General features: G+C 48.5%; 1 protein-coding gene across 1 annotated transcript; it reads right to left on the bottom strand.

Moving 5' to 3' along the window:
* Positions 1 to 8,443: 8,443 nt before the first annotated feature.
* LOC148575017 (uncharacterized) lies at positions 8,444 to 8,878 on the bottom strand. The gene has a single exon (XM_088506014.1). It carries the CDS (start codon positions 8,876 to 8,878, stop codon positions 8,444 to 8,446), a length of 435 nt encoding a protein of 144 aa, XP_088362140.1.
* Positions 8,879 to 10,768: the final 1,890 nt, after the last annotated feature.

The raw sequence follows: 10,768 nt of genomic DNA, 5'->3' as shown, positions 1-10,768 counted from the left end.
TTTGTAATTAAAACTAAAAAAATATAAATTTTAGAGAATACTAAAAATAATAAAAAAATTAAATATTTACTTTGGTAGTGATTGAAATAAATAAAAAAAATTTTATGATATTTTTTATATAGTCTATTGTTAGTACTCTTAGTACTCTTTTTTAGTATGTTATAATTTTTTACTATTATTATTTACAATTAATTTTTTGTTTAATTTACTTTACCTAATAAAATCAATAAATCATATATAAAAAAATAATATACAAAAATCATAATTATAAACATGTATAATGTCAAACAAATAGTTAACAAAAAATAATAAATAATAAATAATAAAAATTTTATAAATAATACAATAACATCTATAAAAAATAAAGTTGGTAAAAGCTTAAAAATAAACAAAAATTTAGTATTAATGGCTAAAAATCCGTTAATAAAACACAGAAACTAAAAATCGTTAATTCTTATAAATGTGATTTTGAAGGCAACTAGAATATCAAAGGAAAAATAGTTGCACACGCTAATTATCAAATGTAATGTCATGAAAGAAATGAGAAGCCATTCTTCTCCCTATTTAAGAGAACAAATCTTTACCTAGACATAAACAAACAATTTAAAAATATTCTCTGTTCGGTTGGTCGGTTACCAGACAATTCGAGGAGGTATTCTGAGTGAGGGGGCGATCTCGTCTGGTCGTAGGCCACCGGGCTGGAGTAGGCGGGGTCCCGAGCTCTTCAAGCAGAAAGGAGGGGTGTCACCTGCAAAGACACTCCGACGCTCTAGTCAGTGAGTGTGCAGGCGAAAAATGGGGAGAATGAGATGTGACGTACCGTGGGGGAAGGGTAGGTCCTTCCCCATATATACCGTGTCAGAGGTGGGCCATGCAGGGACAGGCCTACCTTCTTCGAGGCCTCCCTTGACAGCTGTGGCGAAGCTGTCAGGAACGCGTGTCAGGGACGCGTGTCCGGGTCGGAATCCGAGCGTCTCACCCCCGACCGTTCGGGTTGGGTGCTGCTCGGGTCGGGCCGGCCTGCAAACTGCTTGGGCCAGGCCGCAACAGTACCCCCGACGCGCCAGCAACGACCGTAAGGATAGTTGGTGGCGCGTCATCTCCTTTCTCGTGTGACGTCGTCAGGCCGGCCGTCCGTTGGGTGGACGTGCCTCTTGTGCGCGTGTCCGTTCGTTGTTGGAACAACCGTTTGTCGCCTCGTTCTTCGCGCAGGGCATTTAATGCTCATAATGGGCTGGAAAACCCCGTATGCAAAGACTATTTTGTCCCCAGGTCTTTCGCGCTTCCTAGGTGGCAGTTTTAAACAGTTTTGCTTTAATCTTTGCCTTTGCACTCTTGCTCCTACTTTCTCATTCATCTTTACCCAGAAAATCCCAGAGCATCCCAGAGCTTCGTTCTAGCATCTCTGTGCATCTTTCCTTCTTCCTTTTCAGTTTTCGCAACCAATTCAGGTAATCTTTGATCCTCTCTCTTTTCTTCTTTATTGTCGTACGTTTACTACTTGCATTAGCTCCATGTTCTTGCTGTTTTTGTTTGATCCTTGTTGCTAGATGGCTTTCTAGTGCCAAGTAAATGCGTTAGGGGAGGGGTACCATTCCAGGGTAGGCTTTTAGGTGGCTTGCATGATAGATATAGCTTTAGCCATGCTTGGTCTTAACTGTTGAATAGGATGGATATAGTTTCTGGGTTTTTCCTGGACTCCCGAGCTCATAGACTAATGGAGTGGTACCCCCACTGTAGGTATACCTCGCGTCATTTTCCGGGCTTCTGCTTTCGCCACGAACTATGACCCCTACGCTTGGGTGACCTCCGATGTGAAGGACTCGCCGAATCAAATGGATCTGGAGGAGTTGACGGAGTTCCGGCAAGCCGGGTATCTGTGCGGGGGAAAGACGAGGAGGCCAATTATGACTCCTTCATTCCTGCCCCCATGAGCGGCTATATGAGATTAATTTTCGCTCGCCTTGGGTTGCCGACTGGATTTGGTTTTACAAAGCCATGTTCACCCAGGTTGGCGTTCGCATACCGTTTTCCGACTTTCAGATGTCGCTTCTTAATCGGATATCCGTGTCGCCGTCGCAGCTTCATCTGAACAGCTGGGCTTCTATCCGCTGTTTCGAGATGGTTTGTGAATATCTCGAGCTGCCGGTGTCGGTGGATGTCTTTCTCTTCTTCTTCAACTTTACCAACCCTTCCAAACAAGGGAAAGCTAGGAAAGGGTTCCTGTCTTTCCGATCTCCCCAAGGTCGGAGGGTATTTGGCTTGTTCGAGGACTCCTATCATGGGTTCAAAGACAAATATTTCAAAGTTTGTCCCGTCAAAGGTCGCCATCCCTTTTGGTTGTCGCTAGAGGGAGAACGCCTCATCCCGACGTATTGGAGCTTCGGGGCGGGGTCTAACACCTTCATTAAGGTGACCTACAAGGGGATGTCCCCTGTAAACAAGAGAATTGCCGACGTGTTGTTTGCGATTTTTGGAAGGAACCCTGTGAACCCCTACCTCCTTATGGGTGAACGGGAGGCCGCCAGGAGTTATATTTGTGAGCTGTTTTGTCTTGTACTTTTGCATCGTTTATTTTTTAATGTGTCTTTTGCCGACTTTACGACTGACGCATTTGTTTGTCTATTGTAGTGGAGATGTCTGCTTTGGTAACCGGTCTTGAGGGCCTAGTTAAGACCTTTTTGGAGGATAGTGACGAGGAAAAGGCCGACGAGAAGGTCGCCGGGAAGTCTGGGGACCTTACTGATGAAAAGAAGGCTGTTGTGACTTCTCCTCGGGACACCGAGACGTCCGACAAGAACTCTGTCGGGGCACGAACTTCTCCCGTTCTCGATGAGACGGCCGTTGTTGGGCACTCGTCCCCTTCTCGTCAAGAGGATGATGACTTGACGCTCATCCCCACTCCTAAGAGGCGAAGGGCATCCTCCAGCCTGGAAGGAACCCTTACCGTGATGGAGAGGAATTTTGACGATGCCGCCTTCCTTGACTCCCAGCTGATCCCTGGCACGGAGGACCACTTCCATGGCACTGAATTGGCGGGCCAGGCGAGGTGGATGTATCGTACTCTGCTCCGTGGAGCTGTGATAGCTCAGAAGGCCGAGTTCGAGTTGTCAGGGATGCAGGCGCTTCGAAGGAAACTTGAGTCTTCTGTCAAGGCGAACAACAATTTCAAAGTTCAAGTCGAGTCGCTCCAGGGGCAGCTGTCCGAGGCAGGGGAGAAGCTCAAGGCTGCTGAGGAGAAAGCTGCCTCCGCTGAGGAGAAGTTGAAAGCCTTCGATGAGACTGTGTCCCGTTTGGTCGAGCGGGAGATGTCTTTTGAGAGCCAATTGAATGCCGCGTAGGGTCGGGTGGTCGCTGTGGAAAAGGAGCGTGACACAGCCGTCTCGTCAGCTGAGGCTGCGCGAGCTGAGGCGGAAGAGCTAAAAAGGAAATATAAGGCGGTTAGGGAGCAGGGAAAGAACGCGATCTTTATGACTGAAGAGGCTCTCAAGGCCCAGGTGAAGATTGTGGTCCCAGAATTCGACACGTCGGCTATTGGAGTCTTCAAAACAATCCAGGATGGCAAGAATGTCGACATGCCCCAGAAGTGAACTCTTGTAACTTGTATTTTTGCTTGGCTTTGTAAAGTACTTTGTTGCAACCGTTAAGACCTTTGTTACTCTTTAATGGTCGCTTGGTCGGCTTCTAATTATCACCTTTATCTTGTTTGTTTAGTAGCGTTTATGTTTTGTTACCGTTTTTCTGGCGTGGGCTTATTGCTTGTGTCCGTTTTGCCGTTTACGTTGGTAACATGGTTGAAACCGTCTTGGTTGTATTGTCGCGGCCGTTTGTTATGGCTATGACTCGATTGGCTCCCGGGCTGATCAGTCCTGGGTTACCGTTTGAAGGGCATGATTGTGTGGGATACGTATTGGGGAATAGTAGATGGAATAATTCAGATAAGTAAAAATTAGTCGTTAGTTAGACAATATTCATGAACATGGTAGGCATTTGATAAAAGTAAATAATTGGAAATTAGCATTTGATAAAAGTAAACATCTATCTAGCACGTCAGGTCGCTTGGCCGGTGTGCCCAAACTATGAATAGAATCTCCTCAGGTTACCTGCATTCCATGTTCTCGGGATTTCTTTGCTGTCGAGTTTTTCCAGCTTGTAGGCGCCCTTGCCAAGTACTTCTTTGATTCTATAGGGGCCTTCCCAGTTTGCCGCCAGCTTTCCTTCTCCTGGAGTCGGTAGCCCGACGTCGTTGCGTCGTAGGACGAGGTCTCTTTCCTCAAATTCCCTTCTGAGGACCTTGGTGTTGTAGCGTAGGGCTATTCTTTGTTTCAGCGCTACCTCTGACAAGTGGGCCATCTCTCTGACCTCGTCTACCAGGTCTTTGTGCACCGCTTCTTCTACTCCTGCGAGCAGTAACCACGGGCTCGGCTCGCCGATCTCTACGGGTATCACCGCCTCGACCCTGTACGTTAAGCGAAAGGGGGTTTCCCCTGTGGAGCTTTGCTCGGTTGTTTGGTAGGACCAGAGAACTGAGGTGAGCTCGTCGGCCCATGCGCCTTTCTTGCTATCTAAACGCTTCTTGAGACCTAGTAAGATGATCTTATTTGCGGACTCCACTTGTCCGTTTGTTTGGGAGTGTTCAACCGAGGAGAACTTCTGTTTTATCCCCAAGCTGGTGAGAAACTCCGCGAACTTCTTGTCAGTGAATTGCGTCCCATTATCCGAAATGACGATCTCTAGGATTCCGAAACGGGTTATCACCTGCCTCCACATGAACTTCCTACAATTGGATGAGGATATGCTGGCCAGCAGCTCAGCCTCTATCCATTTGGTGTAGTAGTCGATGGCAACTATGAGGTACTTAACTTGCCCCGGGCCAACTGGGAAGGGTCCTAAGAGGTCGACTCCCCACTGTGCGAAAGGTCGAGTGGACGTCAGTAGGCTAAGCTCGGAAGCTGGCGCTATGTGGAAGTTGGCGTTCTGTTGACACTTCGCGCATTTTTTTACGAACTCCTTGGAGTCATTCATCGTTGTTGGCCAGTAGTATCCAGCTCGGATGAGCTTCCTAGCTAGGGCTTTGCCTCTGATATGGTGGCCGCAGCACCCCTCGTGGACTTCTCTGAGTACGTAGTCCGTCTGGTCGGGATGCAGGCACTTCAACAAAGGTTGGCTGAGTTCCTTTTTGAATAGCTGATCCTGTATGACCGTATATTTGGTGGCCTCCCTTCTTACCGCTTTGGCTTCCTTTTCGTCCTGAGGGAGTTTGCCGTTTTCCAAGAAGTCAGTGATGGGGTCCATCCAAGAAGGGCTTATTTTGGTTAGGTGGAGGGCAACTGCCGGCTCTTTCGTGACGCCTTGAATGAGGGAGCGGTTGCCGACTCCAGGTTTTGTGCTTGCCAGCTTGGATAGGAGGTCTGCCCGTGTGTTCCTTTCCCTTGGGACGTGTTGGACCGCGACCTCCTCAAATTGTTTAGTCAGCTCCTTGACCTTCTCTAAGTATTTCTGCAGCAGCGAGTCTCTGGCTTGATAGCTTCCATTTACTTACGCGGTGACGACTTGCGAATCGCTGCACACCTCCAACCTTGTTGCCCCGACTTCCCGAGCTAGAACCAAGCCTCCCAGAAGGGCTTCGTATTCTGCTTGGTTGTTTGATACGGGGAACTTGAACTTAATTGACTGTTCGTAGATGACTCCGGCCGGGCTTTCTAGGATGATCCCGGCACCCCCAGACGTCTGGTTGGAGGCTCCGTCTACATGGAGCTTCCACCGTGTGTCTGCGACTTCGGTTGGGTTCCCGGTTACTTCCACCAGGAAGTCTGCCATTGCTTGTGCCTTGATCACATGTCGGGGTTCATAGCTTAAGTCGTATTGGGACAATTCGATGGCCCAGGTCATCATCCTTCCCGCCAGATCGGGTTTTTGGAGCACCTGACGAATCCCATGATCCGTTCTCACGACTACCTGGTGACTCTGGAAGTACTGTCGCAGTCGGCGGGAGGAAACCAGGAGTGCCAATGCCAGCTTTTCCAGTTTGCTGTATCTAAGTTCTGCCCCTTGCAGTGCTCTACTCACAAAGTAGATTGGTTGTTGGGCCTTCCCTTCTTCCCGCACCAACACCGCTGCAAGCGCCCCCTCTGTTATGGCTAGGTACAGATAGAGTGGTTCTCCGGCCTTCGGCTTCCCGAGCACCGGGGGTGCTGCTAGAATCTCTTTGAAGTGGTTGAAAGCTTCTTCGCATGCAGGGGTCCACTCAAATGCCATTCCCTTCTTCATCAAACCGAAAAAGGGTAAGGCCTTTGCTGCCGATGCACCGAGGAAATGGGACAACGCGGTGAGCCTTTTCGTCAGCCTCTGAACGTCTTTGATGCAGCCCGGGCTCCTCATCTGGAGTATTGCTTGGCACTTTTCAGGGTTGGCCTCCACTCCCGTCTGGGTTATCATGAATCCCAGGAACTTTCCAGCCTCCATGGCAAAGGGGCATTTGAGCGGGTTGAGCCTCATGCCGTGTTGTCGGAGGAATGCAAACACGTTCTCCAGGCCGCTTATGAGATCGTCGGACCAGGTGGTTTTTGCGAGGATATCATCCACGTAGACTTCCACCGTCTTGCCGATGAGGTCGCTGAATATTTTGTTCATCAGCCTCTGGTACGTCGCCCCCGCATTTTTCAGGCCAAAGGGCATCACTTTGTAGCAGTAGGTCCCTCCTGGCGTTATGAACGCCGTTTTATCCTTGTCTGGCCGGTGCATCAGTATCTGGTTGTAGCCGGAGTAGGCATCCATGAAGCTCAGATACCAGTACCCCGCGGCCGCGTCAACGAGTGCATCAATGTTGGGGAGGGGATAGCAGTCCTTGGGACACGCCTTGTTGAGATCAGAGTAGTCCACACACATCCTCCATCTCCCATTGTACTTTTTCACCAGGACCACATTTGACAACCAGGTGGAATAGTCTAGTTCCCGGATAAACCCTGCTTCAAGGAGGCTGGCCGTTTGTCTGGCCACTTCCTCTGCCATTTTCTGAGACATTTTTCTTCTCCTTTGAGCCACTGGTTTGGCTTCCGGTCTGATGGCTAGGCGGTGTGACATGAGACCGGAGTCTATACCCGGCATGTCGGCAGGTGTCCAGGCAAACAAATCGCCGTTGGCTCTGATCATTTCCATCAAAGGTTCTTTTAACTCGTGGGGGAGGTTCCTATTCACGAACGTGAATTTTTCCTCCGAGTTTCCGACCCTAAACTTTTTCAGGTCCCTTTCGGGTTCGGGTCTGGGTTTGTCGTCAACTCTGGCATCCAGGTCGGTGAGGAATACCCTGATGCCTCTCTAGACTTCTTTCTTAACGAGAGACTGGCGTTGTCGCAAGCGACTACTGTTTCCAAGTCTCCCCTCACAGACCCTACTGACCCTTCTTCGGTTATGAACTTCATTACCAACATCTTTGTGCTGATGACTCCTCCTAGGTCGTTGATTGTCTTTCTCCCCAGGATGATGTTGTAAGCTGTGGAGTCTCGTAGGATCACGAACTCGGCCATTATCATTCTTCTCCCCTGGCCTTGTCCCAATGAGGTTGGTAGGGTGATTATGCCATCTGGCTTGATGAAATGGTCGCCGAGCCCCACAACGCCGTGCTGGTGAGTCTGTAGGTCGGCGTCCCTTAGGCCTAAGGCATCGAACACATTGCGAAATATGATGTTCGAGTCTGCCCTCATATCTACAAGGATTCGTTTGATGAGACCGGTTCATACTCTAGCCGTTATGACCATGGGGGGGGGGGCTTTCTCCGACCTCGTCAAACCACTGATCTTCCGGGCCGAACGAAACGTGTGGGAGTTTCCTCGTGCCTCGCGCAGAGGACGAGGAGACCGCCAGGACTTTGGCGTCTTTTCTTTTGTGCCGACCTCGACCTAGGTGCCGCATTCCTAGCTGTTACCACATTCACTATGGTAAGGCCCCGGTCGTCTTCCTCCGGTTCTTGGCGTCGCTTGGCTGCCCAAGTTCTGTCCTCGCCGTCCTGGTCGCAGTTCCGTCGTCTCGGCTCTCTAATGAGGTGGGAGAATTTAGCTAGCTTCCCATCCCTAATCGCTTGTTCCAACGCGTCCTTCATGTCGAAGCAATCCTGTGTTTTGTGCCCGTAGCCTTTGTGGTAGTCGCAGTAAAGGCTTCGATTCCCCCCTGTTCGTTCCTTCAGTGGTTGGGGTTTCGACAAGATCCCCTTTTCGGTGATTTGTTGATAAACTTCCATGATTGGTGCAGTGAGGGGAGTGTAATTGGTGAACTTCCCGACCCGAGGAAACGGTTTGGGTGCCTTGCTCGGACCGCCATCCCTGACGTGTTCCTTTTGACCTTCTCTGCTCCCGCCGTGCCGGTCTTGGTTATAGGAAGGCTGCCATTTGTTGGCGGCCACGACTTGGCTCACTTCTTCGTTGTTGATGTACTCCTTGGCTACACACTAGATCTCCTGCATGGTCCACACCGGCTTCGTGGTGAGGTGCTTTCTGAAGTCCTCGTTCAGAAGTCCGTTTGTCAGGCACAAGCTTGCAAATGAGTCTGTCAGCCTGTCTATTTCCAGGCACTCGTCGTTGAATCTGTCAAGGTATTTTCTGGTCAACTCGTCGGGTCGCTGAGTCACCCCGAGCAGGTTGATTGGGTGCTTCGCTTTTGCGATCCTGGTCGTGAATTGGGCTAAGAAGGCATGGATGATGTCCACAAAACCGGTCACCGAGCCCTGCGGGAGGTTATTGAACCACCGTATTGCAGGTCCCGCCAGGGTAACCGGGAAAGCGCGGCACCTTACCTCGTCTCCCACTCCCTCCAGGTTCATCCTGGCCTCAAAGGCCATGAGGTGCTCCAGCGGGTCTTGCGTTCCGTCGTACCTCATGTCCATTGGCTTGTCAAAGTGTTTTGGCAGCCGGACCTCGAGTATGGAACGATGAAATGGGGTCGCTCCCATTATCACGGGTCCCTGCGTTCTCGTCATTCTCCCTTCGTCGGCGTCCCGACGAGCGCCTTCGTGTCCGCGATCTGTAGTAAGCCGCCCCTCGTGCCTGGCATAGATGACGGGGTCATGGCGTTTTCTCGCGCGTCCTCTTTCTCCCGTGCTCTTGGACTCGGCCTGAGGGCTGGCCGTGCGTCTGGAGTGGCTCCTAGAGTGAGAGCGGGAGTGGCTTTGTTATGGGGTGTGCTGGTCGTGTTCCCTGTCTGCCAGCCGGCGTTCCAAGTCTTGCATCCTGTGGCGTAGTTCTTGCATTATTCTGGCGTGGTTGTCGCCAGTTTCCCCGAAGGGGCGTCTCTCGTGAGATTGTGTTGGGTGTCTTGGAGGGGATCTTGTGCGCTGCTAGGAAGCAGTCGCGGCGTGGTCCTCTCCGGGCTCGGCCTCGCGGCCTGTTCCACCTTGGACCAGTACAAAGTCCATGGACGATTCCCCACAGACGGCGCCAATGTTCGGTTGGTCGGTTACCGGACAATTCGAGGAGGTATCCTGAGTGAGGGGGCGATCTCGTCTGGTCGTAGGCCACCGGGCTGGAGTAGGCGGGGTCCCGAGCTCTTCACGCGGAAAGGGGGGTGTCACTTGCAAAGACACTCCGACGCTCTAGTCAGTGAGTGTGCAGGCGAAAAAGGGGGAGAATGAGATGTGACGTACCGTGGGGGAAGGGTAGGTCCTTCCCCATATATACCGTGTCAGAGGTGGGCCCTGCAGAGACAGGCGCACCTTCTTCGAGGCCTCCCTTGCACAGCTGTGGCGAAGCTGTCAGGGACGCGTGTCAGGAACGCGTGTCCGGGTCAAAATCCGAGCGTCTCACCCCCGACCGTTCGAATCGGGTGCTGCTCGGGTCGGGCCGGCCCGCAAACTGCTTGGACCAGGCCATAACATTCTCTAAACACAGTTTTTGGGTGAATATCCCTGAAACGGTCGTGCATGCAAAACCGAAATCAGACAAAATTGCAACAATTGGAAACTGAAATCGAAACCTGATAAAGTAGGTAGTTGGTGGTGGTTAATCAACTTTTCTTTCTTTCTTTCTTTCTTCTATTTAACTGATGAGACAATTTTTGGTTAAAAGAAAAAAAAAACTATTGAAACTAGTTATAATGCCCGTGCCAAAATATAGTGTTTAGGATTGTCGATCTGAGGCCTAGAAAAAATTAAAATTTTTAATTTTACTTTTAAATAAATAAAAAAATTAATATTTATGGATAGACATACTCAAAAAAAAAAAAAAATTTTTTTTATTTATCTTATTAATAAACAACATCATCATTAACCTATCTAATTTACAATACTAACAAAGATAAATAAAAAATTTTAAACATGTATTACAAGTTTACGATTGCTCATGAGATAAGGTTTTAGTTTTTATAACATGTATTTTGTTGGCATATAAGACTATATTTTTTTTGTTCGAATCAATTTAAAAAATAAAAGTCAATATAATTTATTACAATTTAAATTATATCGGTCTAATTTTTTTTATAAGTTAATCTAATTTTAAATTTTACATTTCAAAACTTTTTAAATATCTCATCCAAAATTTTAATACATGCATTTAAATAGAATTTTAAAATTTTAATCAATCATAACTGATAAAATACAAACCAGATAAAATCTAAGCTTTTTAATTTAAACAATAACTCGTTTAAATTTAAAAGATGTGAATTTATATTGTAATTAATAACCACTCAACGTCGTGGAACCTATGATATACGGACATTGATACAGACACATGACATACAATATCAAATTTTAAAGTTTTATACAACACGTAAATATATAACA

Source organism: Arachis ipaensis, chromosome B2 (genome assembly GCF_059453495.1).
Source record: "Arachis ipaensis isolate K30076 ecotype BB chromosome B2, ASM5945349v1, whole genome shotgun sequence".
In the NCBI taxonomy this organism is placed as follows: domain Eukaryota; kingdom Viridiplantae; phylum Streptophyta; class Magnoliopsida; order Fabales; family Fabaceae; genus Arachis; species Arachis ipaensis.
Note: the sequence above shows the minus strand (reverse complement) of the source record. Positions and strands in the feature narration are given on the sequence as shown.

Bases quoted from the DNA above. Each gene is read 5' to 3' on its own strand.
- LOC148575017 (XM_088506014.1), bottom strand. From the start codon at position 8,878: ATGGACATGAGGTACGACGGAACGCAAGACCCGCTGGAGCACCTCATG.